Source organism: Lethenteron reissneri, chromosome 54 (genome assembly GCF_015708825.2).
Source record: "Lethenteron reissneri isolate LAM-NWPU_2019-01 chromosome 54, ASM1570882v1, whole genome shotgun sequence".
Taxonomy (NCBI): Eukaryota; Metazoa; Chordata; class Hyperoartia; order Petromyzontiformes; family Petromyzontidae; genus Lethenteron; species Lethenteron reissneri.
In genome coordinates, this window is record NC_083832.1 from 7,155,350 (window position 1) to 7,178,242 (window position 22,893).

Below are 22,893 nucleotides of genomic sequence, written 5' to 3' on the forward strand. Positions count from 1 at the left end.
ATGCTCGGAATTACATTGAGAGGCAGAAAGAGAAGCACGTGGATTCGAAAACAAGCGCAGGTTGAGGACATCATTGAAACTGCTCAGAAGTGGGCTTGGGAAGGACGTGAGATGAGAAGGGATGGTGGCTTATGGTCAAGAGTGAGGATGGAGTGGCAGCCAAGGAGTGGAATGTGCCTGTGAGGATGTCCACCTAGGAGATGGAGCGATGATATCAGCTGTGTGCCGGTGGTGCTGCGTCGATCGTTCTATCGCGGGATGGTGAGAGGTGGCGGAGGCTTGGGGAAGCCTTCATCCAGCAGTGGATTAACTATGGCTGATGATGATATTTCAAGCCAGATGGAACATTATTTGATGTTTATGATTATTATTATACTAACAAACCTTAGCAACTGCATCTTCACGCCACTGCTTTTATCGCTTGCGTTGGCAAATATTGAGATTTTCAATTCTCCAAAAAACGTAACAAAAATTGCTCCGTCACATCATGCCTGCAACGGCTGCTACAACGCAGGTGTTCTACACAAGGTGTTATAGTTGGGAGGCAGATATTGAACAAAATCCTGTAAAAAATAAAATTCTCCAGGATTACATAAAATAAAACAAACGGGGGACAATTTTAAAAGAAATTGGAATGAAGTTATTAAAATTACAAACATCCTGTGTCAGAAGCGCTTTAAAAGTTGACAGATGATACCATATACAATATTTTATGTGAATAGAGCAAATACATTTCCGCTCTTTTTTTTTCTTCCATTCACAGCATTAACATTTTATTGGACGAGTCTTGAACTATATTAATTCCAGATAAGAAAATCGAACAACGCCCGCGACAGAAACATGCCCCAAATAAATACTTTCACAAGAGCATTTCAAAGGCAGTGTTCCAAAGGAGCTGGGAGCTGCAGTCACATTACCCTTCAGCCACAAACACCACGTTTTTTTTTCATTGTTAAATCGTAACTTGAACGACGGCTGGATTTATCTCTTGAACACCATGCATGACAAGGTGGCAGCCAGTTGCGATAAGCAGACACAGGACTGACGTCCTTTAGACACACAAAAAAAAACTAACAACTCACCTGAGGTAAGGTCAAAGTCAAAGTCTTTGGAGATTAACAGCAAATCATCCTAATCGACTAAGCCTCCTGCTGATCGGTCACGGAGGGGGACAGGAAAAAAAACAAAGTCCGAGATGACCACTTGAGGACAAACGTCGAAAAATGGATGTCATGGACAAAGGCGGTCGCTAGGAGCATTTTTTTTCTCCCGTTCTACCGAACAGCACCCGTGACCACCCTGGAATCTCGTTATCATATTTCCCCCAGCCGCACCTCCCACCCCTACCGCTGCGTCAAAGCAGCCAGCTTGAGAGCTCCGTCACAAACATTCCGCGAGCCTAAACCCGCGGAGGCTTTGTTTTGTTCCATCGTCGGTCGTGAAAAATGACCTCCGCGGGACTCATTTTATGCCTGACACCACGGAGAAGGAGGCCAACGGGAGGCTGGGTGGGGGGGGACGATGGCCAATTACTGAGCTGAAATGAGGGCATGGGGGGAGGGCACTGCGATGCCATTACTCAGCTCGTATCTCGGTGATTTAATCGGTCCTTAAAAAAAGCGGAGGGAAAAAGAACTGACATTGCACAGATTTCTTCCAGGATGGCCTGATTATGTTTTTTTTTGACATCCCTGCACCGCCCTGTTTTACTGGAAACAGGCACGAGACTGATAACAAGGCCTGTTATCTATAAAGCACTTTTCAGTTCACATATTGGAGCACCATATGGAGCAGGTGTTTAAGGATGTCCCAGGCAGCAGCAGCAGCAGCAAATTAAAATTACGACGAACCTTGGACTAAAGTGCAGACAGATGTGAAACCATCTCATCCGCACGCGATCCTTCAAATGACAACCGCCGAGCGTTTGAGTCAGCAAGTCGTTTTCACACATCGTTAAACGGACACTGCGGCATCACGAAAAATCGTGCAAAACACAACAATCGTCTGTAATTTTCTTCAGTGTTTCAACAGTCTATGATGCACTCGGCTGGATAATTACAAAGATGACCAATGCGTGAAAAATAAGAATAAGTTTTACCCTTTGTGCCAATAAAACAGTTGTTAAGATGTTCAAACACCAATTATAAACTTTTGCAAGGAATCACGCCTGCATTAACCACACGTACTTGTGGTGAGCATGCAAACAAAAACATGCTTTGATAACACTGGTCAACACACTTTTTCTGGCATAAGGTATTCGAACGGTGTTAATGTAATGTTGGGGTGCTGATTCAAAATCTGGCATCAGTTTTTGTCTATCACATCGAGTTTTTGAGATATCAAATATTGCATTTTCAATGAAAACTGCAGAAGAAAAATATTAAATAAATTTGGAAATCTACAGAACATTATATTATAAACACACTATCCTAAAAATACAGCACCATATTTTAACACTAAAGCAGTCACTGACTCGTAACAACTTGCAATCATAAGTGACAGAGTTAATTTTGGGTAAAATCTATTAAAATGGGGTATGCCGATAGCATAAAAATGAGATGTGATAGAGCAAATCTGAGATCAGATTTGGAATCAGCACCCTGAAATTAGTCTAAAACAGCTGCAAAAGTCCAGGCCAGAAAAAAATGTTTTTTTTTTGTTGACCAGTGTAATATATGGGCATTGACTTTGAAACTGATTGGCCTACACCAGAGACAGCCTTCCTCAGGGCCTAGTCTCACCAGTGTCAGGCCAGAGAACGCCAAAAGTGCCACCACATTCACGCGGCAGCGTTGCGAAGAAAACAATAACGGTTAAAATTTAAAATCGAATTCTCACACGTCAAGTCCTTTGTGGTTTTGCATCAAAAGCAACACTCCAAGCCCTTGAGCGAATGCCCCCGTTCCAATTGGCTGATATGCTTGGCTGCTTAGGAGCCAGGCTTTGCTGATTTACACCACTCACTCCGCCATCCCACCAGACGGCTTCCCGACCTCTCGTTTCCTCGTCACCCTATCAATTATTCAACCTCCGCGTCCCGAGCGGTTTTTTTTTCCGCGCCATTGTAAGACATCACAGAAGGTACCGGTAAAAAGCAGACGCTTCCGCACAACGCAGCGACACAGTTCCAACCGCTTACTCTTGAGTCACTTCACCGCAGGATAAGTCTCCGAAGTGACTTACTCACGTGTGTGTGCGTGCGCACATAAAAAACCGTCCATGTGTCATGCCAGACACAAGAAAGAGGAATTATTATTTGGATTTAATATGATTTGACACAAGAAACAAAAACAAGAAACTGGAAGTTTATGTGTTTTGATGACATTGTAGCACTGAGATCTATTGCCACAGGCAACACCATTCTTCAATGTGTTTCCATGAACGACTGTGTAACGCATTTTTCCCTACTCTTTTTGATAATAAAAAAGAGGCAGCCTGAACGAATTGGTTGTTGTGGTTGTTTGTTTGTTTTTCCTGTGGATTTCAGTGATGCACAATAATGATTATTTTTGTTCGGTCGTTTTTGTTTCATTTCATTTTGCCTTCTCAAAAAATGAGCCGCAAATCCTCAAATACTCGGCGGAAGACAGGCCCAAAGAGTGAGTGCATTTGCACTCACAATCAGATTTGCAGCACGGCGAGGCCTGGATTATACGACAACGGAACCGAGAAAACATCCACGGCACGCGAGAGACACGAGTGGCCAACGGAGCGATGACATTAAAAACAACAATAATAATTTACACTTGTAAGGCGCATTTCACGCAAGGATGCAAATTCGCCACCGTGCATGGAATGCAGGGAAATAAGACAGAGCCAGCAGCGCAAACGGCCAAAACTATGGGGGGAAAAGCCATTTTTAAAAGGTGAGTTTTCAGGGGCAGATTTAAATAGCACTAAAGATTCTGATTGTCTAATAATTATCAGAGGCAACGCATTCCATAGTCTTGGAGCTGCACTGGCAAAAGCCCAATCACCCCGGGAATGGAGCCTTGACCTCGGAATACTAATAAGGAGATCACAAGATCTCAAGGACCTCATCAGTGGTGTATATAATTGGATCAGTTCCTGTAAGTAATGTGATAATGTTGCTTTGCATCACGAACAGCGCTCACCGTAATTGGAAGAGGCTGGGTTGTACTTGGTGCTGGATTTCTTTATGATATTGTCCTGGATCTGATGCCACTCGTTTTCATTGTTGCACCTAGGAAAGAAAGGAAATGTAACACGAAATAAAGCATCCACCGCACAAATGAAAAACAACCCTCTGTTTACTCTCGTAATCGACTGCCGTGGAAAGTGCTGTTAGGGTACATAAGAAAGACACCCGCCCCCGTACAGTCTCTTTGGACTGTTGGGGAAAGTGCTTTCTTCAGCAGGCACCTGTTAGTGCCATAACGAAGCACCACCCCACCCCAGTGCTGATGTTTACCCTGAACCAGGGACTCGTTCAAGGCCGAGTCAAAAAGCACGTGGGAAATGAGACCACGATAAAATACCGCTGCTGCACCTACATTACAGCGACCAACTTGCTGTACTTCCTCCTGGAGGCTCTTCCATGCCCGGCAGGTGGGTGGCTGACTCGGCATGCAACGATACAACGATTAATTCTAGATCTGAAGCTTTCGTGACTGCAAGGATTCATATTCTTAGGTTTTTTCGGTAAAGTCACGTAGGTGAAAAATTAAAATTAATAAAAGTAAAATAAAAATCAAATAAAAATCACGACGTTTCGGAGGCAACACAAAGCTTGTGTTGCCTCCGAAATTAAAATTCATAAAAGTAAAATAAAAATAAAATAAAAATCACGACGTTTCGGAGGCAATACAAGCTTTGCGTTGCCTCCGAAACGTCGTGATTTCTATTAATTTTAATTTTTCACCTACGTGACTTTACCGAAAAAACCTAAGAAGATGCAACGATTCCTTAAGTTAAGAGAGATTATTGCGCTCGCGATGCTTGCGCCGAGTTGTAGGTGTAAGGATCATTTGTTTACGATTAGCGGATGTTGAATAGAGTTTTTTCCAATGAACCGCACAGCCAATGTAGGCACTAGATTCACGGGAGATTGAAGAAAAAATAATAACTTAATCGAAACACAATTTAAAATTGTGAAGAAGCCCCCACTGATTCCTACCACCCACGTTGAAGACTCGGGTCCACCAGACACCGACCGCCACCTCTCAACCAGCGCACTGCGTTGAACCGCCACCGCACTGCGGGTCACAACATTTCCCTCTGCCCTTTTCACTCGCACTGTCTGTCCGCCTTTGGGAATTCCCTCCCATCATCTCTTTTTCCCAAGTTGCGTGTTATAACCTCGCTCGATCCATGAAACGTACCGATAATACGTATCTATTAGAACTTGACTGTGCTGCTTGTTGATGGCCGCTTGGCACTTTCGGCCTTTGGGCTTGTGCAGCTGTCATGTGTGGCAGTGAGTGACACGTGCAGACAGCCCGGTGTTGTTTCACTCTCACTTTCCAAACTATAAACTACAAATTATTTTATTTCACCAGGTAAGGCTATTTTTCAGAAGCGACCTGGCCCCAACATGAAAAAACGTCAGTGCTGGCTACGTGAATACGAAGAGCAAATCTCAGGAGGAGAAACCCCGACACCAAGGGTTAACAACTATAAATTCTGGCCGCTCGCTCCCAGCTGGACAGTTACCGGATGCCCCGTGGCAAAACTTAATCCTCAGCCCAGATGGCGGGCTCTTTTTCGTAGAGATCTCACGGAATTTATTTGACTGCTCTAATTTCGTCGGAGATAATAAAAAAATAAAAACAGCTGAGCGCGAGCCTCAGAGCACCAACTTAATTAGGGCGCAGGCATCCAAAAGCAATAAACGTGTTATTGGCGACCGTGGTAACGACGACAGCAGCGGTGATGATGGCACCGATGGCGATGATCGCACACCACCTCGTTGCTTAAACGTAAGCCAAACGTTAACACAAAATTAGCCACTGCGTAGGCGTTCGCTGTTGCGCTGATTCTCCGGCTGATGGCTTCCAGGTTAAGCCGCGCGTTGTTCAGCATGACGTCCGACGTTTTGCTCCACATGCCGGGAGCTTCCTCAGGAGCTGGCTATGCAGTCTGTTCAGTTCCTGGATGAGCTCCCAGCCCGTGGGGCAAAACTTCAGACAGGATGCTGAACAACACACCGTGCAAACCCAATTTACTTACAAGTCATGAAAGAAGACTGTATTGATGTGTTTGCTTCATTGTTGTAACTTTAAATGCTTTTCTTTTGTCATTTTGGTGAGCCAGATCACTCTTGCATATGAGGCTCATCCTGGTTCCTTGAATTCTCACTGCCTGGTTAAAAAAAAATCGACTTGAACTTGAACCACTACCATCGAAAGCGAGATACGTGCGTTTGGATGAGAGTGGTGTTGGAGAGATTTTTGGAAAGCTGAACTCGATGACGAAAAGCAACGTTGCCGATTATTTTTTTAACGAAGGTTTTTAATTTGCTGCGCATTTACCAGTAACAACATGGGTCGGAGACGTGGGCACTCGTGATGAAAATGTTAAAATATGCCCAAAGGAGCACAAAGACGTATGCAGAAGATGCACGTTCGGAATTATACTGAGGGGCAGTGAGAGGAAGGTGTGGATTAGTGACGACACGCACGTCACGGAAATCACATTAAACGTCAGGAAAAGAAAGTGGGTTTGGGCAGAAGACATCGCGGCTTAGCGAGGAAGATGGATCGTGGGTGAGAGCAACAACGGAGTGGCAGCGAAACAGTACGTGGAGATGGAGCAAAGATACGCAGGTGTTCGGTGGATTACTGCATTTCAGAACAGTGAGGGATGATGATGACTTGATGAGGGCCTTCATCTAGGAGTAGATTTACCACGGAAAATGATGAAGATTATTTGATAGCAACAAGACAAAGATTTTCCGTATAGCTTGAACAGACTTTTGGGGCAAGTGCTGTTAGCGAGTACCCTATGAAGGCCAGCACAGCACACGAGGGGGTGGGTGGCCAGCACCACGCCCGGCCGCCTTTATCTCCTGCGAGGCGATGTCTATTCCACACCGCACCAGGTGCCCATTTAAAGCCGAGTTGACCGAGGGGAAACCCGTGACCGGTTCAGATAATAATCACTGGCGTTGACCCTTGAGCGGGAGTCTAACCCAGGATCACCGGGTTCGTAGTGCGGCGCGGCTGACCCCCGCTTGCGCCACGTGGGTGGGACAGGGCAGGCGTCGCCCCGCGAGCCGGCTACCGGTAGGTGACACGTACGTGTAGACTTTGAGGACGAACTCCTTCTCGTCACGGCACTCCGACTCGGACTGCAGCCACTCGCTGAGGCTGAGCACGGCCGAGCCGTAGGGCCGGCGGTAGTGCACGTTCGACGGGCCCTTCTTCGAGTCGTTGGGCAGCATTCGGCCTGACAGCACCCACCAGCAACGGCCACCACCGTCACCACCACGCGCAAAAAATGGGAGGGGGGGGGCAGAGATGTAGGGTTGAATCTGCGTCGACGCAGTTAGACACGGGGGATGCGACGCTGATCGGCTGATCGCGTGGCCCAGCGGTGGGCGAGTTCTTCTCCTGATCCGGCAGGCCGCCCCGGTTAATACTGTGGGTGCATTAACCGTAAAATACACGCCATCTGCTTGACGGTGTACGTTAAAACAGTCCGTGGCGGCGTCAGGGTCCGAATTTGCCGAATTAGAAAAGTTACTCGTAAATGACCCGTGAGCCATCATCGTCCCCGAGTGCTTACAGGCCAGCTGCCCAGTCACCTTGTGCTGCACAGGGACAACTGCCAGGGGGGGTGCCCTTTCAAACATTCGAGATTAGATGTAACGTAAGTCACTCATTGCGTGCAAAGTGCCCTGAGATGCCCTGGCATAAGGGGCGCTCTGTCCAAAACAATTATTATGCACAAGGAATACTTTGATTCCAATGCGTTGACAGTGTCAAATCATGCCACGTAGGGTCCATTCATTTCTCCCACAAATCAGTGCAACTCTTCGTGCTAGAGAACAGCCCACCGAATTGGAGACCACAGAGCTACTTCTGAGATCCCTTGAGGTGACCTCTGGTACACAGAGAGCACTTTCATATCCACTCTGCCACCGAGGGAAAAGTTTATTTCACAACACTCAGAGTGAAGCGTTTCATAATCCAAGAGTGGATTGAAAGAAAACAGTAAATCCTAGTAATAATGAGAGTCATTATAAACCTTACCCGATCTCACGACGTGAACGACGACGTAGAGGTCTCGCTTCAAGTCCTTGTACCCAAGGTCCTGTGCAAAGGGAAGGTTAAGGCTGCATTAGAATTCGCAAACCTTGGTTTAATTAATGACACAGGAGCGTAGATTGAGACTTCAGAATATGTCTGGGAAACCTATTCTTTCTTGAGGGTGGCCAAATAGGCCTTTCATATAGATTTAGTGGGCAAACCACACATGACCACACAAAGACAAGGATCCCCCGTATAGCCTTAACAGACTGTAGGGGCAAGTGCTGTTAGCGAGCACCTATAAAGGCCGGCACGGCACACGAGGGGGTGGGTGGCCAACACCACTCCCAGCCACCTTTGTCTCCCCAGTGGCGATGTTTACACATCGCACCAGGTACTCATTTGAAGCTGAGTCGACCTAGGGGAGGCCCAGGACCGGTTCAGATAATCGTCACTGATGTTGGTCGTGAGCGGGAATCGAACCCGTGTCGCCAGGTTCGTAGCGCAGTGTAGTGCTAACCGCTACACTACCACACACACACACATATACAGACCCACACACACACACATACAGACACACTCATACACACAGACACACACACACATACAGACCTCAGTGACTTCTGTCACTACAAGAGGCCCATGCAGTAATACAAGTAAGTGATCCGATGGTCGCAAAAGCCTACGTGTTAAACTGACAAGTGCATGATTGCGCTAATATTAGCAACATGGGGTTACTGCCAGGTCAAAATGATGTTCCTTCAAGTACCCAATTAGTGCGGCTAAGATGCTCGCACTGATGGATAAATATTGGTTTGCGGGCTGTCTTGACGTGGTGTACATGTGGGGGGTAGAACATCCGCGAGCTGCAGGTTTTCTCCACCTCTGCTTCAGTGTCAGCTTAGATCTAAACCCAGGTGCTATCTCAAGAACAACGAGTTGAAGCACATCAAACATGGCCCGAAATTTAAAGTCCACAGCGCGTTAGAGACGCGTTTAGCACAACTTTGTGTCGCGGTGGCAAGATGTTAACTCCCTCGCCTGGTATGCAGGAGGTCGTGGTTTTGATCCCGACCCTGACACCTGTATATTTAGAGTTTGCATCTTCTCAGCGTGGTTGTGTGGATTTTTCTCTGGGTGCTACGGGTTTTCTCTCCGCATTCAGAATTAATGTGCGTTTAGAGTATTTGGCTGCTATAAATTTCCACGTGATGATAGGTCACTTATTTGAGCTATCATTTGTGATTGCCAGGTTGCTTCTGAAATATTACCTCAGTGGGCCTTACCTGGTATGATAAAATTAGTTTTGTTTAATAGTGTGTTTTTAAAATGACTTATCTACATTTTGTGTCACTGTCAAAGCACGGATTATGTAATCGCTCGGCAAGTGGGCCTGGCAATGACTCAATCCTACATTGGTGAGTCACCTGGCCATGACTCAATTTTACATTCTTCAAGTGATAAAATGATCACCTATGCGGCTTCTTCTATAACTAATATTTGTTTAATATTGCTCGGGGTTTTTTTTTTGTCTAAATCGGAGTTTAAAAACGCATTTCCAGGTTAAATTGTTCCCCTAATGAATGACAACACAAATCTGCAATAAAAAATGCACGCGGTTGAAAATTACAAAAAGCTCAAAAATCGTTTAAAATAATTAAAAACCAGGATAAAAACGAAAGCAAATTAAATAAGTTAATACCTTTTTAAAATTATATCACCACAGGCAGGATAACATTTAATTGCTTTAGGTAATAAAAAAACCCGCAATAATTATGCAGCACGTATATTGCAGGCTCGCGTAAGTGGGATCGTTGTGTTGTTATCATGAATACATGTGCCTAACAAAGACAGTTTCAGACGTTGAACGTCCTTGGCAGATGGCACAGAGGACCGCACAGGGGGAGAGGGCAAAAGGGGAAACTATACCCTGGCCTTCTAATCGTTGAAAATGTCATTATTGCCATTTCATTTATGTACCTGCATTGTAAAAAAATTTTATTTTTAAAATAATAATCTTTTGTCTAGAGAGATGGAGGCAGTATTCTGCCCTTGGCCTCGACGAATCTCTCGGTGGCGACCCTGGGCACACAAAATCGCTGGCTCTATCGCCTGCCCGCTCTTACGCCCGACCGACCCCTCGCCCCCTCGCCCGCTCGCCTTCGAGCGCCCACTCACAGTGAAGAGAACACACTGCCGATCCAGCCTCTCGTTATTCTTGGGCATCCCTTGCTTGTTGAGCCTCACCACGAATTTCTCACTGCGTGTGGTGGGTGGAGGCGAAGGTTGGGCGGAGGGAAGGAGGTCGGTGCAAGATGGGAGGGAGGGGGGGGGCGGATGGGAGGAGAGAGGTGAGAAAGGGAAAAAAAAGATCAATCGCAAGTAAAAGAGGTCCCGGATACAGGTGTTGATGGAATTGATTATTTCATTCACTGCAATGCACTAGAGATGACACCGCCGTATCGGGGAGGGACTGGTCTCTTGATGAGGAAGCAGATCACGCACACTCTTCAAAGGTCGACACAGTAATTTGGTAATGATTCTTCATAGCTTGATAATGAAGAAGGCTAATAATACCCGGAACAACTGCACCTACATGTAAACGCCGTGCATTACCCTGGTGCACATTCTCAAAAGCATGCCACAATCCCGACATTCTGGTGTTAACAATGCATTGATCTTCAGTTAAAATCGATTCTCACGCTCGCGATACATTTTCTACCAATGTATACCTTGTATGGGATGGAGGGGTGGCGTAATAGTAAGCACGATGCTCTATGAACCCAGTAACCTGAGTTCAGTTCCTGGGCAGGGTGCCTCCACTTTTACCGGTGTGGCGAAGTATGGTCACCAGAGGTCGCAACCGGGTACCCGATACCCGTACCCTACCCGGCTACCCGTACCCGGCCGGGTACGGGTACGGGTACCCGTTTGCTACACTGGTGCGGCCGGGTACGGGTACAGGTAGACCGTGAGTCACTGGTGAGTAAGCGTTTGTCACTCATTTCCCAACGTCTTGTCTCTTCTCACAATTCAAGTTCCTAGAATCAACCCACCCGCGCCTGCAACATGGCTTCATCCCAGAGGTCGCAACCGGGTACCCGATACCTGTACCCTACCCAATACCCGGCCGGGTACGGGTAGGGTATGGGTATCGGGTACCTGATTGCGGCCGGGTACGGGTAGGGTACGGGTACGGCCGGGTACGGGTACCCGTTTGCGACCCTGGTGCGGCCGGGTACGGGTACGGGTAAGGAATCAAAACCCGTTTGCGACCTCTGATAGTCACACAATTCTTCATGCTGCACCATAGCGTAGGTTTGTGAAAAGGAGAGCCCAGGTCCAGTTCCGCAAAGCACTAACTGCTGATGTTGGTTATAAGGTTTGTTTGACCATACTTCACCACACCGGCAAGTGTGGATTTGTAAAGGTTCGGGTGCCCAGGACCAGTTCAGATATCCCTCTCCACCACCACTGATGCTAACCATGGCCAGGAGTCAAATTCATCTCGCTGGGTACATAGCACAGAGCGCACTCACCGCTGTGCCACCACTCCACTCGTGTCTTTTGTTTGGTGGCAAATAACGCACTCTTATTGCTGCGAGTATCAATGTCAAAATTGAGACGCAATGACTATAAGAGGGTACAATTTTTCATTAATTTTATTGTTAAGTGACGCATGGATTGCATAAGATCAAAAACCCATCAGTTGCTTGCAAACAACGAATCAATATACGACAGGCACGTACGAACTGATGCTCGCCAATAACCGGGCGCTGTCAGCTCGTCGTTGTCCAGCTATCCACGGCGGCGAGCCGACGTGGCGTAGGTTCTACAAGCAAAGTCCTTTTTACACATTTGCCAAACATATACCACAACGCACGATTAAATATACCACAACGCATGATGACAAAAAACAAGCATTACTACAAGCGTGATTGGATGCTGGTGTCACGCGTTTAAGAATCAACGATAATTGGGTGAAGAATCGATGCACAATGCCAACCCACTTGTTCATAACAAAATTAGCAATATATTTTTATGAAACAAAAAAAGCGTTGCGAAATGTGAAATGATTAAACTTGTTGAAGTTTCGTTCTGATAAAAGTTCAAAGGGGTAAAAAACAAACGCTTTAGAATCAATTAATGGAAGCCAAATTGTTTAAATAAACCATAACCCACAAACCGATCAGTGCAACAACAACAGAAACACAATTAGTAATGGATTTTGGCCAGTCTCTTCTGGCAATAACACATCATGATGGATTAGGGGACAGGGAGAAAATAATTATTTCATTGAAACACTTGAAAGTGTATTTCTATTTAAAATTATAATCCTGTGAGAGAAACTTGCGTCACAAATTAGCTGCGGCATGCTGTGATCGCACGATTGCTGCTGGTCTATGCCCTGGATTTGAGTCCAAGACTGTGACCAAATCAGAATCAGAATATGTATTTATACTGGAGGAATCCGATTAGATACAAAGCTTTTCCTTTCACAGATGTTCAGTAAATCACTCGGAATGCACTCAATCTCTGAACAGAACTGGGGGGGAAGCTAAACAGGGGAGAGTCCGGATAAGTGCTCGGATGGACAACTGCCCTGCGTAACAGGTGCTATAGGCTATAGCACGTCTGTCCTGGGCTAGTTGCAGCAGAGTCCAGCTACATCCAAAATCTAAGGTGGGCTGCAAAGACAGACGAGTACGGTGAAGTATGACAAAAAAATACCCCCAACAAACATAGATGGCTTAGGAGACACTCATCCAGCAGTGGATTTCACAAGAGGCTGTACACGTTCTGTGCGTGTATTATTTAGTGTGCGTGTATTATTTAGTGGGCGTGCTGCTGTGGTGTTCCTTTAGATTGCTTTCTCTCGAAAAGTTGAACAATATAGCACCAAACCCCCCCCCCCCCCCCAATACACGAGACAAAGCTAACGTGGAAATGCTTAGGAATCTTTTGAAGACTTTTAATGAAGTCATTATTGAAGCCTTAACTGTGATTTTGTTAGCGAGACACCCAGGCTATGGAATGCCTTTCCACTTGAAATCAGGAAATCAGAGTCGGCAGATATATTTAAGTCTGCTTTGAAAACCCATCTCTTTAAAGTGGCCTTCCCTCTTAAGTTTGGTCGGTTGCCCCTGGTTCTGTTTTTGTTTCCTGCTTGCCATGCATTGTGCATTGGGATCTTAGGATGGAATGTGCATTACAAATTTGAATTAGTATTATACTTCATTTCAGTTGCATTAACTGCAGTTTGCAATTATCCCGAAACTGTCCCTCCACATAAAAATGTAATGTATTTATTTGCACATCGTTCTGGCACCACCCACCGTGGTTCTTTACCGAAAGAACCAAAGAGTATAAAAAACCCATCTCCAATAGATAAACAATGTAAATCATCACAACGTGTAATGTATCCAACCTTACGTAGTCACTCGGCTGAAATCAAATGCCCGTGCGTACGGCGGTTTATGAAATCTAATTCTCCTTGACACCGCCGCATCCAGAAGTTCATTAACAATCATTAACGGGTTATTTTTGTCATTTGCTCCAGGAAACAGAGACTCTCTGGCCACTCTGCAGAGCAGCATCGGTGACGGGCGCCATCAAATTAACAGCGAATAGATCGGCGACGTGACGTTGGGGAAAATCAATCACGCTGCAAAACCATCGTGGCTCGGGGGTGACGCCCCTGGTACAATGCGACTGGCTCTTGGTCCAGTTGCCACGCTGAGAGAAGCCACCACCACCCCCCCCTACCTCGGCAGATGCGGCCACCCTCCTATTTACGCGTGGACTCACGGAGAGGCCGGTGGCATGCAACTGTAGAAATCCTGACCGGACAGTAGAGCACCATCATCAGACCTCCTTTGCCAGTACCAAAATATAATAATAGGGGTTTTCTCCTTTTTCTGGTAACAAAACTGAAACCTTTTTACAAGGAATCGTGTCTGCATTAACCACAATACTTGTGGTCAAAATGCAAAAAAAAACACTCTGATAATATATGCATTGTCCTTGAAACTGATTGGTTCACACCAAGGGACGGCTTTTTTTTTAGCCTCGTCTCAATTGGTGCTCGGCCAGAGGACGCCAAAAGGCGTACAGCTCAAAGACAATGCACTATCAAAGTAATGAGGGCTCGGGGTAAGCATATACATAATTTGACTCCCTTCGGTTAATGCAGACATGATTCCTTGTAAAATGGTTTCAGTTTTGTTGCCAGAAAAAAAGTGGAAAACCCCTATTATTATATTTTGGTACTGGCAAAGGAGGTCTAATGATGTAGATGCTCACCCTAAGCCCTCATTACTGTGATAGTGCATTGTCTTTGAGCTGTACGCCTTTTGGCGTCCTCTGGCCGAGCACCAATTGGGTCGAGGCTCAAAAGAAAGCCGTCCCTTGGTGTGGACCAATCAGTTTCAAGGACAATGCATATTGGACAATGCATATATTATCAGTGTGTTTTTTACGTGCATTTTGATCACAAGCATTGTGGTTAATGTACACATGATTCCTTGTAAAAAGGTTTCAGTTTTGTTGCCAGAAAAAAGGGGAAAACCCCTATTATTATAGTAGTGCACCACTTTGTGAAACGTGGTGAACCTCGCTAACATTTAGCGGAGGCAATGAAGACGCTCCCTCCCCTGCCGGCCCCCCAAACCCCCCTGCCCCCCTCCCCCCGCTATTATCCTTGACCATCGGCAAATCGTCCCATCTCGCGACGTGTCCCGCTGAAGCCCGCTTACTTTTTATTTAGAAATTGGATTATGCGATCGATCTGCATACGTCCTATGATCCACGTGTTCCTCTCCCCGTCTGTCACCGCCATTCTGAAGTGGGCAACCCCCTCCATGCTTCTTTCGCGTGTCCTTCAGTTGCTTTCGTTTTTGTTTTTTGCCAACATGAACAATATCGACAGGCAATGGGTAACTCCACAAAGCAACGAAGCAAATCACCCTGCCCAGAGGCAGGTCATGACCCTGCCCAGGCTGCGTCAGGCCCCCGAGAGCACTTGTTAAAAAGCGTGCCATAATCTTCTTGGTTCTTTTGGTAAAGTCACGTAGATTGGAAATAATAAAATAATAAAAATAAACCAATAAAATAATTCTCACGACGTTTCGGCCACAACGCAAAGCAGCCGTCCTCATGCGTTGTGGCCGAAACGTCGTGAGAATTATTTTATTATGTTTTATTTTTGTTATTTTATTATTTCCATTCTACGTGACTTTCCCGAAAGAACCAAGAAGATGAATCCCTGCAGTCACGAAAGCTTTAAATCGAAATTTAGCGTGCCACAACTTTCGCATGCGATACGTGCTTATCAGGTAGCTCTGGACTTAGAGTTTCTTTTCAAGAACATAACCAATAAGCTTCCTTCAAAAATAAAAATGGCATTCGGCGATAGATGGGTTTCAAAGAAATAGGGTATTTATATTATAGGAAGCCGTCGTGAGAGCTAAATAACTCTCCATCGTGACGCCGAAAGGCGTGTCCGCTGTTGGCACCTCATTTCCTTTTTAAAGTTTCTCGACAGAATGTAATAAGAGGGGATGAGGGGGGGTGGAATAAATACATAATTTTAACTAAACACATGCTAGGCAAAGGGAATCGCATGTTATGGAAATTAAGTTACACAAGTCCTGAGTCAAAACCTTTAAAAGTATGTGAATTAAAAACACGCGAATTTAAATAACACATCCGGTGCCTTGCATCTATTATGCATAGGCTACTGAAATTATTTGCATTCTTACATTTCATATGGAAAAATGTATGTGCTCTGTCCAAAGGCGGATTTGAATACATTTTTAAATGGTTGTTTACGTAACTGTGCGCATTTTACCATTCTGTAAGTATAAATTAATGACTTTGCTCACCACAAACGTAAACCTCCTACACGAAATGCGATGTGCTTCGTAAACAAAGCAGGAGGGAATATACGCATCCACGATGGATGTGTGTGAATATCAAGTCTACATTTTCGCTGACCTAGGTGCATACGGCAGTGGACCCGTCACTTAGACAGTTTGTGTGCTTTTCTATAATATAAGTGCTTTTCACGTCTCTCCGTGTTTTTTTGTAAGAAATCAAACTGAAGTTAAGTTCAAATGTAGACATGTAAAAGAGAAAAAAAACAACGAAAACAACAACTCACTGGCAGATGAAAGGGCTGTTTGACTATACTTCACCACGGATATCACTTTGCTGCTGATGTTAGCTGTGGCCCAGGAATTAAACTCGGGTCACCGGGCTCACAACACGGTGCGCTAACCTCTGTGCCCATCGCTCTACCCCAGAGACGCTTTCGTGCTCGTTGTGCATCGTCGTTCAATGTCGGGTACGAATTTCAACTAATTTTACGTCTTGCTTAACGTGTTTTGTATGCAGTCGTTTTTGCCCCCTTTTGTCGCGTGTTGCGCGTTGCTTCTGTGACGCAGGTCTCCGTCTGCAACAGAGACGTCTGATCCTAACGAACTCTCACCTGGTGATTATATTAAGATGACTCGCATACAAATTAAACACTTGCAGTTTAAACTATGAGCCCACACCCCTCCCCCCCCACGATTTAAATAACATCTATAAAAGGAATAATAACACGTAATAATAACAAGATGAATATATCTTGATTTAAAGCTTTCGTGACTGCAGGAATTCATACTCTTGGTCCACTGCCAGAGCCTCTGTGTTTGGACCATCTCTAGCTCCACTCTCCTACCTTGATGCACCCTTCTCAGGACAGGATAATCTCCCACAATACAAAGGCCACTGCCCCAGCTTCTGTGTTTGGACCATCTTTAGCTCCACCCACTTACCTTGATGCACCCTTCTCAGGACAGGATAATCTCCCACAATACAAAGGCCACCGCCCCCAGCCTCTGTGTTTGGACCATCTTTAGCTCCACCCACTTACCTTGATGCACCCTTCTCAGGACAGGATAATCTCCCACAATACAAAGGCCACCGCCCCCAGCCTCTGTGGTTGGACCATCTCTAGCTCCACCCTCCTACCTTGATGCACCCTTCTCAGGACAGGCTAACCTCCCACAATACAAAGTCCACTGCCCCAGTCTCTGTGGTTGGATCATCTCTAGCTCCACCCACCTACATTGATGCACCCTTCTCAGGCCTATATACGACCTTGTCTCATCAGCTTTCTCTCTCTCTCTCTTGCCTGAAGACAATTGCTTGTGTTGTGATCGAAACGTCGTGTTTTATTAATTTTTATTTACGTGACTTGACAGAAAGACCCAATGTGAATACATTTGCATTATCAATGGCCAAAGGAAACGCTTACCGTAATTGTTTTAAAAAAATTCTCTAAATTGGACAATTGTAGTAAATAGCGTAATTGTTGATATCGATGCAATAATGGAAATTATCATATATGTGCTCTATTCAGTTAATGGACTGCGGTCTTGAACGATGGATGGAACATTTGCCTACAGCTGACTTTATTCCGATACCGTGACGCACTCAGTTCCACTGTCAAATAGGCTTTCCTTCATATTAAGTCAAATAGTTTACTCAATTCATTATTCATTGCATTCCGTTGTCAAAAAACCCCGATGGGCTTTAATGCAGTCTACCGGACCTAATAAACGCTGCTATTCGGAGGAAGAAAAAAACCCCCAACAACCACCATTTCTACCAACAATAAAAAGTTGGAACTTTAATAAGAAATGGATATAATTTGACTAGAGATACAGATGCGGTGTGATGGTCAGCACAGAATCTAGATGTCGTCGGTTCGATCTCCCCGCATGGAATTTGCAACAATAAGGTATACGTCTTAAATCTCCCCCCACCAACTCCCTCCCTCTCCCCTGCCTCCCCACTCCTTCCCTGTCCCCCTTTACCCATTTATGTTAAGTTACGTGCGTATGTTGAACATCTTTCGCACTGTATGTAGCCAACCGTGCTAATCGGAGGTGCGGGGGAAGGACAACAAACGAAACACAAAACGCAATTTTGAAGAAATGAGTATTCAATGTACATGATTTAAAAATGCATAGCTCCAGTCGGCCACAGAAGCGCATCTGAAAGCGCCGCGCGATCCGGTGGCCGTCTTTGTTCGATGGTCCAGCCACAGAGCCCCGCTGCTGCTACGAGGATGAGCCGGAGTTCGCGTGGTGGTTTATGTTCCTCGACGAGATTATCACGGCATCGTGGTACATGTGTGGCAAGCACTCTGTGTGTAATGAGTGTTAAAACTTGATTTGGAGCTTTTCGTGACTGCAGGAAATACTCTTTGGTTCTTTCGGTAAAGTCACGTAGAAAGATAACATAATAAATTAAATAAAAAAATTAATTACATAATTATTATGTTCTCTTTCTACGTGACTTTACCGAAAGAACCAAAGAGTAATGAGTGTAAGTTATCTCTCCCCCTCGCCCTTCTGCCCCATATCCACTTTGAACAATTTCGCTCAGGTGGGGCAGAGAGCCTCGAATTATCTCCTCTTCGTTGGGCCCTGGCGAGCCGGACTCGGGATTTTGCCCGCGGAGTTTCTGTTCCCCACCCCGCCGTCAAGTACTCTGATCGGTGCTTTGTACCGGGGCTCGCGTTGAGCTGTACTAAAAACACATGAAAGTAAAAAAAGGAAAGGTGACAGCTTTAAGTAGAGGATTGGTTCTGCTGGCTTTGGCCACAGCCAATGGGGAGATAAGTCAGGGGCGTGGTCCCGGGAGCTTACGAGGGAGCCTCGAATATTCCACGGAGGCTAACCAGGATTGGCGGGAACGTACCACGTGACCCGGGTATTAAATAGGGGTGGAGACGAACGACACGTGGTCAGAACGGGAACGAACAGAGGAGGGGGCCATGCGGGAACGAGGCTCCGGGTTGCCACGTGGCGGTGCGTCTCTCTCTATCTATCCCTCTCACCAACCGTCTCACCCCCAGGGGGGTCGATCGGCAGGGGGGTCACGTGCCGCGTGGGCAAAGTGTAGGGCACTCGGTACGTCTCCCACGACGGATGGTGAGCGTGGAAGAGTAGGCTCTAAATGGAGGCTTTTCTTCTGTCGCACGAGCGAGAAAAGTCAGGGCTGCACTTTTACAATCGTACAGAGTGGGCACTCAACTGCGCACACTGAGATCTGTTGCCTCATGCCTAGAGAGGAAATTAGGAAAATGTCAACAAAATCTATGTTCTTCTTGGTTCTTTCGGTAAAGTCACGTAGAAGGGAAGTAATAAAATAATAAAAATAAAACATAATAAAATAATTCTCACGACGTTCCGGCCACAACGCAAGCAGCCGTCCTCAGGTGAAGACCAGGTCTGTCGGGGAAACAGCGTCTGAATTCAGACCAGGTCTGTCGAGAAGACAACGAATCTCATTCAGACACTGTCTTTCCGACAGACCTGGTCTTCACCTGAGGACGGCTGCTTGCGTTGTGGCCGAAACGTCGTGAGAATTATTTTATTATGTTTTATTTTTATTATTTTATCATTTCCATTCTACGTGACTTTACCGAAAGAACCAAGAATATGAATCCCTGGTAGTCACGAAAGCTTTACATCGAAATTTAAAATCTATGTTTCATCATGCATTTGCCCTCATGGAACAACAACAACAACACCATCAGTTGGGAATAACGTTTGAAGCACTTTGTTCTGATTCGTTTGTTTTGATATGTATATAAAGCAGTCAAATAAGGGAACAAAGTGCATTCCATTCCACAAAAGGTTTATATAACAGCTTCTGTTAAATTTAGATTTAAAGCTTTCGTGACTGCAGGGATTCATCTTCTTGGTTCTTTCGGTAAAGTCACGTAGAAGGGAAGTAATAAAATAATAAAAATAAAACATAATAAAATAAAATAATTCTCAGGTGAAGAAGACGGCTGCTTGCGTTGTAGCCGAAACGTCGTGAGAATTATTTTATTTTATTATGTTTTATTTTTATTATTTTATTACTTCCCTTCTACGTGACTTTACCGAAAGAACCAAGAAGAAGCGTCTGTTAATTGAATGGGATCACTAATTAAAAAGCCTGGCAGAAACTAAAGTGCTCGGTTTAATCATACGAAACATTTCATGATGTAATAATGCTCAGAAATGGAGTGAACTTATGAATAAAAGTAAATTGTACTTCAGTATGCATTTCACCCACGACATGACGCAATGTCCCAGAGTGCAGTGCTTTAGCTTGGAGGACACTCTACAGACAGCATGTCTCGATGCCAGCTTTTTTTAAGAAATATATTGATCATGGGCATCATAATAATTCACATTTGCAAGGTGCGTTTCATCCATAGATGCCAATGTGCCAGCATGCATGGACATCAGGAAGTTAGCAGAACCTGCAGGTTAAATGGCCAGAACTTGGGGTTAATGGTCTGTTTAAAGAAGTGACAGACTTAAATATATCTAACGATTCTGATTGTCTCATTAGCAAAGGTGAAGGATTCCAAAGCTTGGCAGTTGCACTGCCAAAAGCCAGGCCACCTCAGGAAATTCACCAATGACACACAATAAATCGGATTAGTAAGTGTCGATGACATTGAAAATGAAATGCTCACGCTACATTTAAGCAACGCACGTCAACACAACTGAACAAATTAGATGGGGGGGGCGGGCGGGGGAGGGGATACACGGATAAAAATACTAACGAGATTCTAGATTTGAAGCTTTCGTGACTGCAAGGATTCATACTCTTAGTTCTTTCGGTAAAGTCAACACAAGCTTCCGTCTTCCCAGAACAAAAATTCCCAGAACAAGGATGCCAAACGTAAGACGGAAGCTTGTGTTGCCTCCGAAACGTCGTAATTTTTATTTTTTATTTTTATTAATTTTAATTTCATTTTTTACCTACGTGACTTTACCGAAAGAACTAAGAGTACTAACGAGATGGTAAGAATAAAACGTAGATTTGTAGCCATGAATTCCAGTGCGTGGGGGTGGGATGGTGTGAGTGAGTCAGTAGCCACAGGTTACTGATCATTATTATTGCAACGAATCTAATCTCAGTCTCTTGAGTTTTGTTATCACGTGAAGCAAAATAAAAAGTGAAACATGAATCACTAATCCCTCACAAATGAAGTACTAAAATAATAATAATCTAAGTTATCCGGCAAAAGAATCAAACCAAATTCCCAGAACAACCATGCCAAACGTAAAACTTGCTCAAGCTCCAAGTTCAAACAAAAACAATTTATTGCACGTATCCAAATCCCATTTTCCATATGATTTGAGGGCAAGAAACTGCCATTTCCTGGTGGAATGTTCACACGATCAGTGACAAACTTAAAGGCGCACGCATTTGTGGATTTTTCTGCAACTGCTCTCGACTCCTCCGTTGAGTCGCTACCACTCAGTAAAAAACATTCACTCCACATGAGGTTACGAACAGAGGCTTCTTCCACACCCATTCAATGCCTGAAGAAGCTGCCGGCGCGTGGAGCGAAACGTCAGACATTGCGTCGAACATGACACGGTACAGCCCGAAAGTCATACCAAGGTCAATTGGGGTCGCAGGTTTTTTTTTGTGCCATTTAAAAAGAAAAACACCACGTGGCCACCACGCAATGCAGAGTTTTGCACGCTAGCCAAGTCAAGCATCGTGAGCCGTAAGAATCGCTTTTCCTCGGTGAATCGATGGATCCTTGCGCAGCGACCAAGCATGATGCAAGCGAAGGGCAGCTAAAAAAAACAACCGCGGTGACGATGTCATTTCTTCGGCTGCGTCGGGTCAGCGGAGGGTCACACGACAAACCAAAACAAAATACTCGCGTGTACCTGACGGGCCGCCCCTCCCGGCCGTCGTAGAGCGAGAAGTAGAGGTCTACATCCTCGCCGTAGATGTTGTAGCCAAAGCTCTTGAGGCTCAGGTGCAGGTGGTGCGGGAGGGGCGGCCGAGCGAGCTGCTCGGAGCGCGAGCGGCCCTCGCTCTGTGGGGGTTGGAGACAGCAGCGCCGTGAGCAGAGCAGGCACTGGAGAGGAGGGGGGAGGAGAGGCCCCAGAGACACTCAGCAGACAACAGCGCACACACGCACGCAAGTACGCACGCACGCAAGTACGCACGCACGCACGCAAAGAGCACCTGCAGCACAATGTGCGAGTTCTGGACACCTCAGGTGCAACAACGCTTTGTCCATTAAAGGAGAGGGAGGGGTGGGAGGACGTGATTTATTTCATTAACCGATGCCAGATGTGAGCAGTGGACATCAGGTGATAGATTTCGGCAGAAACGTCGGGTCAGGAAACACGATTTTTTTTCTGGCAGCAGTTGATGAATTTTGATCGTACCTCCCACCTGCTCCTGAGCGTTGCCGATGGTGATACATTTGTTCTTGTTGCCGTTATATTTTATGATGTAACGCGAGACAAAATCGAGATCCCCCCCCACCGCCTGAGTGTAATTGGTGGCGCTGTGCAGCACCTGAAATATCTTGGCTGTGGCCAGCGTTGACGGAAGGGCCTCCCCACGAGAGGGAGCTACAGAGAGCCTCTCCAGAATCCCATTATTTTGGGCCTACTCTTCCACACCGGCCAGCCGTCTCGGAGGAGGCGATTTGTAGGTGTTATCGAATTGAATTTGGCCAAATGCGTTGAGGACACCGGTTCAGAGGTCAGTCACAGAACTCACAGCACACAGGATTCCAGCACAGAAATAGAAAAAAAAGGAAAGGCTGAAGTGAATTCTGATTAGACATGCTCTCTCTCTCCAGGGTACC

General features: G+C 45.6%; 1 protein-coding gene across 7 annotated transcripts in view; it reads right to left on the reverse strand.

Annotated features, from left to right (window-relative positions):
* DOCK3 (dedicator of cytokinesis 3) overlaps positions 1-22,893 on the reverse strand; it is a 229,446-nt gene that overhangs the window by 90,239 nt on the left and 116,314 nt on the right. For 5 of the 7 annotated variants that reach the window (XM_061573884.1, XM_061573880.1, XM_061573881.1 and 2 more), the window contains exons 9-13: positions 21,956-22,149; positions 10,389-10,470; positions 8,214-8,274; positions 7,260-7,407; positions 4,116-4,204 (exon numbers count right to left, since the gene is read on the reverse strand). In XM_061573884.1, the coding sequence (XP_061429868.1) occupies positions 4,116-4,204; positions 7,260-7,407; positions 8,214-8,274; positions 10,389-10,470; positions 21,956-22,149 (574 nt within the window). The remainder of the gene's footprint in view (positions 1-4,115; positions 4,205-7,259; positions 7,408-8,213; positions 8,275-10,388; positions 10,471-21,955; positions 22,150-22,893) is intronic. The other 2 variants (XM_061573883.1, XM_061573882.1) reach the window with 1 other exon arrangement.